Raw genomic sequence first — 16836 nt, 5'->3', positions numbered from 1 at the left:
CAATTTGAATATGTATATTGTTTTTCCATGGAATACTGAGGGTTTTATGCTTTTGAAGAAATGATTTAAAGTTTAAAATGTCTTTCTCTACATTGATCTGCTGGTTTTAATTCTTTCAATAGCACTTAATGATCATTTGATGCTGTCCTTGTTTGTTACTCGATTATTCATCTTTCTCTCCTTAGAATGTAAGTTCTAAAAGGGCAGCACATGTTCTTGATCTTTGCTGAATTTCTAGTGTCTCCTGTAGTAGAACAGATGCTCGATAAATATTTGTTGAGTTAATGAATGAACAATTTAAAAGATTGTGAGCTGGGCGCATTGGCTCACGCCTGTAATCCCAGCACTTTGGGAGGCTGAGGCGGGCGGATCACGAGATCAGGAGATCGAGACCATTCTGTCTAACACAGTTAAACCCCCTCTCTACTAAAAATACAAAAAAAATTAGCCAGGCGTGGTGGCGGGCGCCTGTAGTCCCAGCTACTCGGGAGGCTGAGGCAGAAGAATGGTGTGTACTCGGGAGGCGGAGCTTGCAGTGAGCCGTGCCACTGCACTCCAGCCTGGGCGACAGAGTGAGACTCTATCTCAAAAAAAAAAAAAAAAAAGAAAGAAAAAAAAGATTGTGAAGTATCATAGATTAGATCTATGTTGAAATGATAAAAATAAGGAAAATCTCTTTTTGAGACAGTCTCACTCTGTCATGCAGGCTGTAGTGCAGTGGCGTGATCTCGGCCCACTGCGACCTCCGCCTCCCTGGTTCAAGCGATTCGCCTGCCTCAGCCTCCTGAGTAGCTGGAATTACAGGCACATGCCACCACATCCGGCTAATTTTTGTATTTTTAGTAGAGACAGGGATTTTTCCATGTTGGTCAGGCTGGTCTCGAACTCCTGACCTCGTGATCCGCCTGCCTTGGCCTTCCAAAGTGCTGTGATTACAGACGTGAGCCACCGTGCCTGGCTAAAATAAGGAAAATCCTTTAGATAGAAAATATAGGACCAGTGCAGTGGCTCATGTCTGTAATCCCAGCACATTGAGAGACTGAGGCAAGTGGATCCCTTTAGCTCAGGAGTTTGAGACCAGCCTGGGCAACATCATGAGACCACATCTCTACCAAAAATACAAACAATTAGCTGGGCATGGTGGCGTGCATCTGTGGTCCCAGCTACTCAGGAGGCTGGGGTGGGAGGATTGCTTGAGCCTGGGAGGCAGAAGTTGCAGTGAATCAAGATTGTACCAGTACACTCCAGCCTGCGTGACAGTGGGACCCTGTCTTAAAAAAAAAAAAGGAAAAAGAAAATATATTTCATAAGGTTAGCAACAAGCTTTTGAGAAGGGCTATTCTTTATTTTTGTGATGTACTTTCTATATTTTTGTATTAAAATCCCTTTTCTGTTGTGAAATGATAGTGATATTCACTTCCATAGTTTAAAAATATGTTCTGCGCAGCATAAATAATTGATAAGCAGTGTTGTCTTGTACTTTTAGATTGGAGTTGTCTTTGAGAGTCAAAGATTTGTAGCTCACAGAAAATAAAGAAGTACTGTGTGGGTGTGCCTGGGAGAGAGTTTTGCTAAGAATTCTTACTAAATAAAGTTCAATCAGTCAAATGTTATTGTACTCTTCAAATTCTCCAGGGAAATAAATTGTCAGCTTCCATTTAAAGATTGTATTTTGTTTGAATATGTGATGTTAAAGTGAAATGTGACATATAAGAATCTAAAGATGATAATTAAAAGCAAATAAACATAATAGCATTCTTACAGTGTCTTTTGCAGGAGAGAATTAATACATTTAGCAGTGTTTCTTTGAATAAATTTGTCCATAATGAAAGCTAACTAAAATCGCATTAAAATTTATCAACTCCTTAAAAAAAATTCAATGTGTATTGAGACACAAGTAGGCACAAATATTTTCTTTTGTTGTCTAATAAGAACTTAAAGGAACCTGAGATGTCACCTATAACAAACTCCTTTGTGTTTCAGAAAAGGAAACTGATGGTCAAAGAGGTAATGATTTGTCAAAAGTAATAAAGTTATTGGTAAGTCCCGGATTCGAATCCCTTCTCATTCCCAGGCTCCTGACCTTTACATGGCTGCACACTATTTTAGGGGGACAAGTTTTAAGAAGTTTCTCTTTTTGGATATGAAATAGATTATTTAAATAATATTATTTTACTGATTTTTAAATTCATATTAAATGAGGGTATGTATTTTTAAGTAACATTCAGGGAAAACATTCCACATTCATGTTATGACAGCTGGGCTCGTCAAGGCTTTGCAAAGCTCTAAAAGTAGGATATACACTTTTAACTTTTGTCAAGTTGTGATTTAAAATTAATCGAAAAAATCATAAGGACATCTTGTTTTTGTTATTCCTGTCTTAAAGAATCTTTACACATGAAAAAATGAAATGTTTATAAAATTAGCCCAATTTGTCTAAAAATAAGGGTAGTTTTGACGGTTGTGAATTTATTTTTTTAAAAAAACTCAGGAACAAGGTTATGATTTTAAAAATGCAAGTTTTCAAAAAGGGCAGGATTAAGTTTTATATTTTTAAGCCATTTAAAAAAGATAGTTAAAATTTAATAATTATAAAATTTATGACTATAAAACCAGTATTAGAAAGTTAATAAGATAGATGAATGTAAATAAAATTATGCATAATCCTATTTTCCAGAGATAACTAATAATAACATTTAGGTGTGTTTCTTTCCAATCCTTTTTTTCTATGCATATATGCATATATGGTGTGTATTTTTTTAAACACAGTTGAGTTCATACTCTACTTCCTTTTGTTTTGCTTTTTTCATTTAACATTTTATCATGAGTATTTTCTTATGTCCTTAAAAAGTCTATGGAAACATTTTATAATAGTTCCATAACATTCTGTAATTTATTTAACTATTACCCTATTTCTGGTTACTTAGGATATAATAAATTTTTGCTATTGTTAATGAGGCTGAAATGAGTAACTGGGTATATAAATCTTTATACACATTGGTCTCTCTTTTAATGATAGTTGCCTAAAAATTGGAATTACTGACACATATTGCCAAAAATCTTTGTAGTAGAAATGTACTAATGTATACTCCTGTTAATTTTATATGAGAGTGCTTGTTTTATCACACCCTTAACAAACTGGTTGTGTTTGAAGAGAACTTTGCTATTATTTTGGGGCCTGAAGCATTTGTTGAAGAGATTAGTGGATGGGTCCACATTTTTGTTATGCTATCTGGAGGCACTTAGCTATTTTGGATTATGTATCTGAGTGCTTTTATAGGGCCAGACTAACCACAAGATTAGATAAAATATATGGAATATTTACATACCAGTCTTACAAAGAGCAAACTATTCAGACCCACTTACCTTGATTCAACTATTCTAATTGTAAAAAGGCTACTGAAGGTTAAAAATTTCAATTGATTATTTTCTCCTAAAGTAGGATAAGCTAGGCTTTTAGGAAAAGAATAGGGTTGAAATAAATTGTTTAGAAAATTGATCAAAAGTAGTAGTTATTCAGTATTCTCTCTCAGCTCGCTTTCTCTTTCTCTCTCTCTGTCTCTGTGTGTGTGTGTCTGTGTGTGTATTTAGAAGAAGACTAGGTGGAATGAAAAGATTAATAATAGAGCATGAAAGTCTGGGGAAGGGAAGTTGCTGTGAATAAAAGAACATCTGCCTCTACCTGGAAAAATATATCTTTACTTTTGTCCCTACATTATTGACTCTGAAAGATCACATGAGTCCTCTTTCTTGAAATAATATTTTTGTGTTTGTAACTGCTGAAATGACTGGTACTTAAATTTTGAGAGAATAAACTTTTTGAAAGTTTTGTTGACCATTAGTGAAAAACTTTTTTTTCATTTCCTACACTACATGGATTTTTATTTTTTATTTTTTTTAAAAGACAGGGTCTTGTTCTGTTGCTCAGGCTAGGTTGCAGTGGTGCAAACACAGCTCACTGTAGCCTTGAACTCTTAGGCTCAAGCCATCCTTCCATCTGAGCCTCCCAGGTAGCTGGGACTACAGGTGAGTGGTCTCCCTATGTTGCGCAGGCTGATTTTGAACCCCTAGGCTCAAGTGATCTTCCTGCCTTGGTCTCCCTAAGTGCTGGGATTACAGGTGTGAACAATTGCTCCTGGCCAGACAGCTGATTGGCCGGGCGCAGTGGCTCACCTGTAATCCCAGCACTTTGGGAGGCCAAGGCGGGTGGATCACCTGAGGTCAGCAGTTCGAGACCAGTCTGACTAACATGGAGAAACCCCGTCTCTATTAAAAATACAAAATTAGCCGGGTATGGTGGCACATGCCTATAATCCCAGCTACTCAGGAGGTTGAGACAGGAGAATCACTTGAACCTGGGAGGCAGAGGTTGCAATGAGCCGAGATTGCGCCATTGCACCCCAGCCTGGGCAACAAGAGAGAAATTCTGTCTCAAAAAAAAAGAAAAAAAAAAAAAAAAGCAGATCACAAGGTCAGGAGATTGAGACCATCCTGGCCAACATGGTGAAACCCCATCTCTACTAAAACACAAAAAATTGGCTGGGCCTAGGGGATCACTTGAACCTGGGAGGCAGAGGTTGCCGTGAGCCGAGATTGTACCACTGCACTCCAGCTTGGTGACAGAGTGAGACTCCATCTCAAAAAAAAAAAAAAAAATTAGATGCAAATATCAAAAATGAGTTTAAGAAATCTTTGGTGTGGCTTCAATTTTATTAACTATTTTAATGTTGCAGACCCATATCTTCCCTTAATTATACTGAATTTAGTATATTTGTTAAAATATAAAGTTTTAAGACTACCTGTTTTGGTATCAAAATTAGTTTTTTTTTTTTTTTTTTTTTTTTTGATGCTTTCTCGCTCTGTGGTCCAGGCTGGAGTGCAGTGGCGCAATCTCCACTCACTGCAAGCTCCACCTTGGGTTCACGCCATTCTGCTGCCTCAGTCTCCCAAGTAGCTGGGACTACAGGCGCCTGTCACCACACCTGGCTAATTTTTTTTGTATTTTTAGTAGAGATGGGGTTACACTGTGTTAGCCAGGATGGTCTCAATCTCCTGACCTTGTGATCCGTCCGCCTTGGCCTCCCAAAGTGCTGGGATTACAGGTGTGACCCACTGCGCCCGGCTAGTTTTTTTTAATTTGAATTTTTTTTTTTTTTTTTTTTTTTGAGACGGAGGCTTGCTCTTGTTGCCCAGGCTGGAGTACAGTGGAGCAATCTCAGCTCACTGCAACCTCCGCCTCCCAGGTTCAAGTGATTCCCCTGCCTCAGCCTCCCAGGTAGCTAGAACTATAGGTGTGTGCCACCAGGCCCAGCTAATTCTTGTATTTTTAGTAGAGATGGGGTTTCACCGTATTGGCCAGGCTGGTCTCGAACTCCTGACCTTGTGGTCCTCCCACCTTAGCCTCCCAAAGTGCTGGGATTACAGGCATAAGCCATAGCGTGTGGCTTTAATTTGAAAATTTTAATGTCACAAATCAAAGGTGGGTGTTACCAAAGTATGTTAAGCATGAGCAAAAGTGCATTTGATTGTTCAGAGGGCCAAGTTCATGTTAGTTTTGGGATCATGCCTCCAGAGATGTAAGTTCAACTATTATGATAATAACAAAGTAATAATTATGCCATGTGCCAAGGATTCTATTAGACTCTGTACTATAGTTAAATTTTAATCTTCACAGTGCCCTGAACAGCATGTAATGGGTAAACCGAGGGACAGACAGATTAAGAACCAGTTTAAAGGCCCGACGTGGTGGCTCATGCCTGTATTCCCAGCATTTTGGGTGGCCGAGGTGGGCGGATCACTTGAGGTCAGGAGTTCAAGCCCAACCTGGCCAACACGGTGAAACCTTGTCTCTACTAAAAACACGAAAAAAAAAAATTAGCTAGGCATAGTGGTGCATGCCTTTAGTCCCAGCTACTCAGGAGGCTGAGGTGGGAGAAATGCTTGAACCTCCAGGATGGGGTGGGGGGGTGGGGGTGGAGGTTGCAGTGAGCCAAGATCATGGTACTGCACTCCAGCCTGGGTGATAGAGTGAGACTCCATCTCAAAAACAAAAACAAACAAACAAAAAAACAGCTTAAAGTCATGCAGGTAATAGGAAGTCAAGCAGAAGTTGCAAACCAGGTATCTCTTGCTACCTTTACAGCCTTGCTACTCAGCCTGGCCCACAGACCAGAAGCAATTGGTGAGACCTGGGAACATAAAGAATTGCAAAGTTTTGGTTACTGATACCTGCAGTGCCAAACCTGCATTTTAACAAGATCCACGAGATTTGTATGCATGTTAAAAGTTTGAAAAGCACGGTTTGAAATGTGGATTATCTATCAACATTTTCCACAAGAGAAGGTGGGTAACTCTAGTCAGTGTCTCCACACTTTGAATTGCTAATCCAGCTGCTGCTTTGCTTCAGATCCTGTTTAATCCAGAGGAACAACTGACTAATTCTGCTTGTGGACCTTCGGTCAAAGTCTTAACCACACCAAGTATAGCTCAGTGTTTTAACAGCTTTTACTCATGGACTGAACACATTAGTTTTATAGACCATGGCTTCATTCTGGATAGGCATTTCCCAAATTAAAGAGAACAATGCTAAAAATAGCATTTTCTAAGGAAACTTGAAATCTTCTGGAATTTTGATGTGTTTTATGGCTAGCAAGGAAACAGATTTGTATAAACTGGCTTCCTTACTAATTTGATTTTGTGAACTTAATTATTCTATCACAGGGACAGTGATAGGGAAGGCTAACAGACTGTAGAGCAGCACTGTTCTGTATAAATATAATGCAAGATTCCTGCAATTTTAAATTTTCTAGTAGCCACATTAAAAAAGATAAAAAGAGCCCAGGAGTGTTGACTCACACCTGGAAGGCTAAGGTGGGCACATCACTTGAGGCCAGGAGTTTGAGACCAGCCTGGCCAACACAGTGAAACTCCGTCTCTACCAAAAATACAAAAAAATTTAGCCAGGCATGGTGGTGCATGCCTGTAGTCCCAGCTACTCAGGAGCCTGAGGCACGAAAATCACTTGAATCCAGGAGGCGGAGGTTGGAGATCATGCCACTGCACTCCAAGACTCCATCTCAAAAAAAAAAAAAAAAGTGAAATGTAGTCCAACCAAAACAATACAATTGTGTTTAATGGAAAAATATATTGTTTCAGTTATAAAATTTAAATGAATTAAAATTAAATAAATTAAAAATTAAGTTCTTCAGTCCCATCAGCCAATTTCAATATCTGATGGTATTGGGTTGCTTCTGATGTAACTGATTTCAGACATATGAAATTGATCACCATCCTAGATGGTCAGTAAGTGAATGCCACTGGATATTGTAGTCTATTAATAACATTGTATAACAGGGCCCAGTCATTCACACCTATATTCCCAGTGCTTTGGGAGGCCAAGGTGGGAGGGTTGCTTGAGGCTAGGAGTTCAAGACCAGCCTGGGCAATGTAGTGAGACCCTGTCTCTAAAAAAATAAAAAAAGAAAATAAAAAAAATTATTGCACAGAGAATAAAGCAATAAAGAAAAGCAATTTAGATCATAAAGCATTTACTGATTCCCCCCTTTTCATAGTTGGGGTTAATTTTCCTTTTATTGGTTCATAGTTTCTTAACCCTTCAACTGCATTAAACCTGTAAGATTGGAGTCAGGAGTTAGGGAGCCATACACTTTTCCCCTCTATGGTCTTAGATTCTTTTTTTTATAGCCCGCATGCTTCTCTGGAAAGTGAGGTAATTAAGTGTGTCAAATAGGATAGTCTTGAGTGGGGCCCAGAGGCTGTAAAATTTTATGTCTGTACCTGATTCACCTGGCAACTTGCTAAAAATACCGATGTCCAGGCCTTACCTTTCTAGATTCTGATACATAAAGTGACACTTTCCATATTAAATAAACTGCTCTAAGTGTTTCTGAAGTTCAGGAACGTTTGGGACCATCAGATCCAGCAATTGACTCTCAAAGGCTGCGGACTGGAATTAGCACGTCGTGCTGCTGTTGCCAGGCGTTTTATTTTTTCCTAGGCTGAGGCTTCCCAGGCTGTTGCTTTTTTCCCCCCCACCTTTGCAGATGGATTTTGCTGGCTGTTAAATCCCATTCCCGAAGACCTGCCCTGACATCGCCTCTTTCCTAAGTGCTGTTAAAGGGACCTGAGCTTGCCGAGGTAGACCGTGGCCATGTGACTGCTAAACTGGTTGCCAGAGGCGCGGCCATTTTTGGGGCGGGCACCCAATCTCTCGCCTTGTAAACTGCGGGGTGACGGGGACGCTGTTACCAGGACTCAAGATGGCCACTGCGCCCGCTACTCAGCTCGCTAGCCCGCGCGCCAGCGAGCTGGCACGAGACACGCGGTGGCCCGCGGCGTCTGGGGACGATCTCCAGCCCTTCGCCCGGGGCGGAGCGCCCGCCCTCCCTCCAATCAGCACGCGCGGCCGGCTTGCCAGGGGCCGCCCGCGCGCGGGGTGTGTGAGGACGCGCTCCCAGTCGCTGAGTGCCTGAGCCGGGAAGCAGTTGCTGTGGTACCTGCTGCTGCCCGAGCGGACGTAGAGCATCGGACGCGGGCGCCGTGGCGTGGGGCAGGAGAGCGAAGCCATGACGTCCGTCAGGTAACGAGCGGGCGGCTGCCTCGAGTGCTCCGGGCTGGGCGTTAGCCTCCTGAGCGCCTGAGCACTGTCGCTCCTTCTCGCGGGTGGTCTGGAGCCTGCCTCCGCCGCTGGACCCCCTCGTGTTGGGGGTTCCCTCCGCACTTTTCATTTGGGCATTTCTGCTTTCCTCAGAAGTTTTCGGGTCTGTGGCACACTGGGGAGTCCTGTGTGTCGCTGCTTGGTTGAGGTGACCCTCGCCCAGATTCCAGGGTTGCGAGCGTTCTTGGGTGTGTAGTGGATTTCACATGAAAAATGTGCCCCACCCGCGCCCCCGGGGGCGGCCCAGGGCCCGAGGGAGCGTGGCGTGCACAGTATGTGTCATGTCTGCGTGTCATGTCCTCTGACAGAACTTCATTGTTAGCCGGGAGCAGACCTGCAAAGTTGGCCCTTCTCTGATGCAGGTATATTGCCCTCAAGTTGTGAAATTGTGTGTCTCTAAAATGTTTGCTCAAGACTGGAATTAGGACCCTGGTTCCCGAAGGTACCATCTTGTTTCTTTACTCGTTTTATCTGAGAGTCACAAGTAAAATGAGTTGGGAGATACTGGGCATGTAGCGAAAGCCGTGAAACTGGAGACTTCCCCCAGTTGCCCTTCCAGTTTGGAAGGTTCTTTTTTTGTTAATGGGGACAGGATAATGGGCTTGTCCACTTTCTCTCAGTAGCCTTGACTGTTTAATTTACGCTAGTTCAACTATTTATAAAAAGAGATAAATTGCCTTATGTACCCAGTGTTCTGACTGGCCTTCTTAAAAGCAGAACTTGGGCTTTATTGTCCCAGAGAAAGGGAGGCCCCAGCACAAAAATGTGAAGAGAAATAAAATAAGCTCATTTTTGGTCTATGAGCTTTCCAGGCTCCACCCGTCCTGGTGATTTAAGGGCTTCTCAATGGCAATTTTTACTACATTGTGTTTAAGAGATAGCTTGGGAACCTAACCCTCAGTAGGATCAGTAAGATCTAACTGTGCTGAACTCGGACACAGTCTGTCTCTTAAATGGCATAATTTTGTGTGTGTGTATATATATATATATATATATATTTTTTTTTTTTTTTTTTTTTTTTGAGACAGAGTTTTGCTCTTGTTGCCCAGACTGGAGTGCAATGGCACGATCTCTGCTCACTGCAACCTCCGCCTCCCTGGTTCAAACGATTCTCCTGCCTCAGCCTCCCAAGTAGCTGGAATTACAGGTGTCCACCACCACACCAGGCTAATTTTGTAGTTTTAGTAGAGATGGGGTTTCACCATATTGGCCAGGCTGGTCTTGAACTCCTGACCTCAAGTGATCCACCCGCCTCGGCCTCCCAAAGTGTTGGGATTACAGGCATGAGCTACCGCCACCGGCCTAAATTGCCTAATTCTGTACTAACATAGACAACGTACTTATCTCATTATGCAGAAGGAGATTCAGGTGCTGAAACATGGTGACCCTTCCCCCTGCCATGGAAAGATTTCACAGTAAATTATATTGGGGCATATAAATCTAGCTTTTAAAGCTAACAGTATTTTAGGATGAATTAGAATTAGGCTGTTATGGCCAGAATTAATTCCCCTTCTCATTATCACAGAATGCTACTAATTAGGTGTAGGGGTCAAATACTTTCTGTGTTAAGAATCAGTTGTTATGTGGATTCAGTTTTAATTGACTATCATCTTCCTGACCCTGTCTCATTGGAGAAACATCCAAATCTAAAGCTTCTGCTGTTTAATAAGTGACAGCAGTATGTATCTTTTAATGTAGGGGTTGATAGTTGTTTTTAAAAGACTAATGTAAAGGTTGACACCATCCTTACTTGACATGTTTTGAAAGGATGGATAACTGATAATAAAATTTATTTATGCTTGTTTCTTGAGATGTCAGTCTGTATTTTACATAATCTTGAACTATAGTAACATGGCTCGAAAAAGCTCTTTTAGATGTGATTTAAACTAGCTATTACATTTTACACCTGAGGAAACTGAGACAAAGAAAAGTTGAGTGCCTTGTGCAAAATCATTGGCAAAGTTAGGAATTGAATCTAGATTTCCATGATCTAGTGCTCTGCATGGTGCCTTTGTAGAAACAATATACTACTTAAATTTCCTGAAAAAGCTGTTTCTGTGGACAGAAATTGTGAAGTATCATGAGAGACAACTATAGTAACTCTTTTACTTTCTTCTTATCCTGCAATGAACTTGGTAACTGGGGTTCAGAAGTAGGCAGGGTTAACCAAGAGAACACAACTGCTAGGTGTTGGGGGGAAGAGCAGGGAGGCCACTGAAAGTGAAGTGACTCTATATGGTGATAGTTTTCAATGAGCTGGTCATCCTACAGATACCAGCCATTTCCTGGTGAACACTACATTTAATGCAATTATGTCATATCTTTAGTTTTTGCAATTATGGTATCAGACATGTTCCTGTCAGAGGCATTTGAGCCAGAGCCACTCCATCTTGATAGGGGCTGGGTAAAAGAAGGCTGAGACCTGCTGGGGTGCATTCCTAGGAGGTTAGGCATTCTTAGTCACAGGATGAGATAGGAGATTGGCAGAAGACATAGGTCACAAAGACCCTACAACAGGATGCAGTAAAGAAGCCAGCAAAAACTCATCAAAACCAAGATGGTGATGAGAGTGACATCTGGTCATACTCACTGCTTATTATACACTAATTATAATGTATTAGCATGATAAAATACTCTCCCACCAGTGCCATGACAATTTACAAATGCCATGGCAACGTTCAGACCTTACCCTATATAGTCTAAAAAAGTGAGAGACCCTTAGTTCTGAGAAATCATCACCCCTTTCCTGGAAAACTCGTGATTAATCCACCCCTTGTTTAGCATACAATCAAGAAATAACAATATACTTAGTTGAGCAGCCCATACCCCTGCTCTGTCTTTGGAATTGTCATCTTTTTGTTTCTTTAGTTCTCTAATAGACTTGCTTTCACTCTATGGACTTGCCCTGAATTCTTTCTTGCATGATGTCTAAGAACCCTCTTAGGGTCTAGATCGGCATCCCTTTCTGTTAACATTCCCATTTTGTGCTCAGTCTAACAGTAGCCTAAAAGGTAGGTATTATTGACTCCCTTTTACTGATAAGCTGAATAACAAGATATTCAACTCTGACTTTGTGTCCAATGTTCTTGTTTTTACACCACCCTTAATTGTTGCTAAATATAGTACTATGTGACTCTTTTCATAGCAATGGCTATGAAAGAATATAGGATTGAAAATCAATGAGGACTAATGGTTAGAATATCTTGGGCCCAATTGAGAGCCTTTTTTGAGTTACTGATCTTCCATTTCTCTTTTCTTTCTTTCTTTCTTTCTTTCTTTTTTTTAAATTATTTTTTGAGAGGGAGTCTTGCTCTGTCACCCAGGGTGGAGTGCAGTGGTGGGATCTCAGCTCACTGCAACCTCCGCCTCCCGGATTGAAGTGATTCACCTGCCTCAGCCTCCTGAGTAGCTGGGTTTACAGATGCCCACCACCACGCCCAGCAAATTTTTGTGTTTTTAGTAGAGACAGGTTTCATCATGTTGGCCAGGCTAGTCTTTTTTTTTTTTTTTTTTGAGACGGAGTCTCACTCTGTCTCCCACGCTGGAGTGCAGTGATGGGATCTCGGCTAACTTGAAGCTCCACCTGCCGGGTTCACACCATTCTCCTGCCTCAGCCTCCCTAGTAACTGGGACTACAGGCACCCGCCACCATGCCAGGCTAATTTTTTGTATTTTTAGTAGAAACGGGGTTTCACCTGTTAGCCAGGATGGTCTCGATCTCCTGACCTCATGATCTGCCCGCCTTGGCCTCCCAAAGTACTGGGATTACAGGCATGAGCCACTGTGCCCGGTTGGCCATGCTGGTCTTGAATTCCTGATCTCGTGATCCACCCACCTAGGCCTTCCAAAGTGCTGGGATTACAGGTGTGAGCTACTGCACCCAGCCCCATTTCTCTTTTCTATTCTGTACATTTGTTTGATGAAGTAACTCAGTAGAGACACTAATGTGCATCCTACCAGTGTTGCTGGATAAGTGTAAAAGTGCTTTTAAATTTTAAAGCATTTAAAAAATAGAATAAAAGCACTTTGAGCCCTCTAGAGAATGGTGTCATGTGAGAAAAAATGTTTAAATCTTAAATTTTTAGACAGGAAACAAACTTACCTAATTTTATCATTTTACAGTTGAATTAAAGCCCAGAGATAGTGTGACGTGTTTAAGTTCACACAGTTACATATCGAACTAGATATGAGATCTCTGGATACCTTGTTCAGTTCCCTTTCTAGTGTAGTGTTCAACTCTGAGGAATTCCTAAATAATGATTTTAAATGAAAACTTTTTTTTTTTTTAAACTTAAGATCTTTGAATTTGGCTGGAGATAGTATTTCATCATTTGTATTCTATTCTACTACTTAATTACTGATTAAGAGTCTAAATTTACAGCCTCTGAAGCCACATGTCCTTGGAGAACAACTTATATCTTTTGTTATATAGATCAGATTCCTACTGATCTTCATTTGGGAAATGATAGAACATATTTGATAAATAGATGCTTTTGTCATTTTAAATTGGCACAATAGTGAAGTTAGTGCCTGAGTTAAATTCAGGAGACAGAGGAAGATGTAGAATGTCAGGATTCAAAGAGGATCTTAGCATTTTACTTTTTTTCCTTTTCTATACTGGACCTTGTATCCAAAGTGAAGTGAAATGTCCTACTTAGACCTAGTGGTAGAGCCTAAGATAGAATTTAGATCTTCTGACTCCTACTTTATGTATTTTTCACTGAGCAACACTATTTCAAAATTCCCCTCTGAATATTGCCTTGTTTTCCTAACATCAGTGTCTAGTCTGGTTTTGGGCATTGCTTACAGCTTGGGTTTGTGCCAGGGAAGACTAGGAAATGGAGTTGGGGAGTATTTATTGTAGAGCTAAGGAGTCCTATTCTTTGGTCTGCCCAGATAGGTCAGGTTTGGTCTACAACTATTCTGGGACTCTGGACATTACTGTGCCTTACATGATGATTCTGGAACCCACTTTTGTGGGTTAAAGCCTACATTGGAAAATTTATGTGGGCAGTGGGTGGGGTCGTGGGGTATTTTCCTTCTAACACTCAAAACTTTTTGAGGTATGTCCAATAGAATCTGCCAAGCCACTCAGAACATTCATATGGAGACTAAAATCTGGCTAAGATTGAAACTGTCTTTGTTGAGTTGGTTTCTTTAGAGCCTTAAAACTGAGTTTTCAAACTCATTTTTACCTGTGTTTTTAAAATAAGAATTGTAAATTTATATTACTGGACAATTTTTTTTTATGCGGTGGGATTTTTTTAGAGAGGTAAGTGAGCTTTTAAAATAAAATGAAATTGTTTCATTTATGGAATATTTTGAAGGACTAAAACAGGAATCTTTATTATTTATTTATTTTTGAGACACAGTTATACTCTTATTGCCCAGGCTGGAGTGCAATGGCACGATCTCTGCTCACTGCAACCTCCACCTCCCGGGTTCAAGCAATTCTCCTGTCTCAGCCTCCTGAGTAGCTGGAATTACAGGCGCATGCCACCACGCCTGGCTAATTTTTATATTTTTAGCAGAGATAGGGTTTCATCATGTTGGTCAGGCTGATCTCAAACTCCTGCCTCAGCCTCCCAAAGTGCTGGGATCACAGACGTGAGCCACCGTGCCTGGCCAAGAATCTTTCTTTTATGTGCAACGTTGTCAGCTGTTAATGCTCCCATTTATAAATAGGTCATCTTTGTTTGAAAAAAAGCATATAAGGTTTTCTAACTCCAAATCTTTGCAGCCACAATATTGCTACATTAAGCAGAATTGTCGAAGATAAAACTTGAACCAAAGTGATTTTCTCGACTGTTTGAATGTTAACCCTTTCCTGCAATATTGGTTAACAGTCACGTCTCCCTACTTCTTCATACCTCCTTGGTTTTATTTTATTTTTTTTATTTTTTGAGACAGGGTCTTGCCCTGTTGCCCTTGCTGGAGTGTGGTGGTATGAACAGAGTTCACTGCAACCTCAACCTCCGGGCTTAAGTGATCCTCCCACCTCAAGCCTCCTGAGCAGCTGGGAGTATTCCCACTTGTAGTCCCTACAGTCCCACATGTAGTCCTGTAGTCCCACGTTTGTATTTTTTGTAGAGACGGGGTTTAACCATATTGCCCAGGCTGGTTTTGAACTCCTGAGCTCAAGTGATCCACCTGCTTTGACCTCTCAAAGTGCTGGGCCTCCCAAAATGCTGGGATTACAGGCATGAGCCACGGTGCCCATCCACATCCTTGGTTTTAAATTGTTATTTAAAAAATACTGTTGATGGGCATGGTGGCACATGCCTGTAATCTCAGCACTCCAGGAGGCCGAGGTGGGAGGATCGCTTTGAGGCCAGGAGTTCAAGGCCAGCCTGGGCAATATGGTAAAACCCTGTCTCTACGAAAAATAAGAAAATTTGCAGGGTGTGTGGTATGTGCCTATAGTCCCAGCTACTGGAGAAGCTGACTCAGGAAGATCCCTTGATCCTGTAATGAAATATACTATCTTTTTTTTTTTTTTTTGAGACGGAGTTTTGCTCTTGCTGCCCAGGCTAGAGTACAATGGCACCATCTCAGCTCACTGCAACCTCCACCTCCCAGGTTCAAGCGATTCACCTGCCTCAGCCTCCCGAGTAGCTGGGATTACAAGCATGTGCCACCACACCCGGCTAATTTTGCATTTTTAGTAGAAATGGGGTTTCTCCATGTTGGTCAGGCTGGTCTCGAACCCGACCTCAGGTTACCTACCCACCTCACCCTCCCTAAGTGCTGGGATTATAGGCATGAGCCACTGCACCTGGCCATGAAATATACTATTAATAAAATACTGTAATAAAACATAAATATACATTTTTATTTTTTACTTTTTACTTTTTTAACTGGCATTCTGGTCTGAGATTATTTTATTTTATTTTTATTTTATTTGAGATGGAGTCTCGCTCTTTCATCCAGGCTGGAGTGCAGTGGCACAATCTCAGCTCACTGCAACCTCCACCTCCTGGATTCAAGCGATTCTCCCTGCCTCAGCCTCCTGAGTAGCTGGGATTACAGGTGCCCACCACCACGCCCAGCTAATTTTTGTATTTTCAGTAGAGATGGGGTTTCACCATATTGGCCAGGCTGGTCTTGAACTCCTGACCTCAGGTGATTCACTCACCTCGGCCTCCAAAAATGCTGGGACTGTAGGTGTGAGCCACTGCGTCTGGCGGAGATTTTTATTTTTTAAATAGCAAAGCTAGGTTATGAATAGGATGACCATATGTTCCAGTTTGCCCAGGACAATTCTGGATCATGCCTGTTATCCTGACATTATTATTTATTTTATTTTTTTCTTTTGTAGACACAGGGTCTTGCTCTGCTGCCCAGCTGGAGTGCACTAGTGCAGTCATGGCTCACTGTAACCTTGAACTCCTGGGCTCAAGTGATACTCCCACCTCAGCCCTCCAGAGAGGCCGGGACTATAAACACACACCACTGTGTCTGGCTATATTTTGTGTGTGTATGTGGGGGTGGGGGATGTGGGTAAAAATGGGATCTTACCATGTTGCCCCGTCTGGTCTTGAACCTCCTGGCCTCAAACTCTTGGTCAAGTGATCCTCCCGCCTCAGCCACCTAAAGTGCTGGGATTATAGGCACGAGCCATTGTCCCCGGCTATCCTGACATAATTATTAATAGACACATAAATGTGTCTCATTTACTCTCAAAAGTGTCCCATTTGGATAATAAATTATCTGGTCACCTACATATGCATTATAATCATTTTGTTGTACTAAGTTTTGTTTGTTGAAATGTTATTCGAACTAGAACCATAAGAAAATGGAATTTTGGCCTATTTTGGGTACATTTGGATGTTTTTCATTGGTCAGACATTTTTATTGTATGGAGAGTTCTGAGTATACAAATATATATTGAACAGTAATGCACATGATTTGAAATTAGGGACTATTTATCTTACTTTTGGGCAGTTACATAAACTTGAGGAACCTCTTGTTTCCTCATCCGTTAAAAAGAGATAATAGCAATACCTATCCTACATGGGTGTTTTGAAGATATTAAAGAAGTGACATATCAAAAAATGCATTTTAAGTTGAAAATTGTTATATAAGTGTTAGTCATGTCACACATGTGCTTTTCTGCAATTGAATTTAAAATGAATAATTTTACCTAGTTTAGGGGAACT

General features: G+C 41.2%; 1 protein-coding gene across 4 annotated transcripts in view; it reads left to right on the top strand.

Moving 5' to 3' along the window:
- Positions 1-16836, top strand: part of ADK (adenosine kinase) — a 567868-nt gene that overhangs the window by 16366 nt on the left and 534666 nt on the right. For 2 of the 4 annotated variants that reach the window (XM_025396541.1, XM_025396540.1), the window contains exon 1: positions 8201-8599. The exons of the other annotated variants lie outside the window; for them this stretch is intronic. In XM_025396541.1, coding sequence (XP_025252326.1) covers positions 8586-8599 — 14 coding nt within the window. In that variant the 5' untranslated portion in view covers positions 8201-8585. Of the gene's footprint in view, positions 1-8200; positions 8600-16836 lie in introns of those variants that run through there. 4 annotated transcript variants of the gene reach the window in all.

Source organism: Theropithecus gelada, chromosome 9 (assembly GCF_003255815.1).
Source record: "Theropithecus gelada isolate Dixy chromosome 9, Tgel_1.0, whole genome shotgun sequence".
NCBI lineage: Eukaryota > Metazoa > Chordata > Mammalia > Primates > Cercopithecidae > Theropithecus > Theropithecus gelada.
Note: the sequence above shows the minus strand (reverse complement) of the source record. Positions and strands in the feature narration are given on the sequence as shown.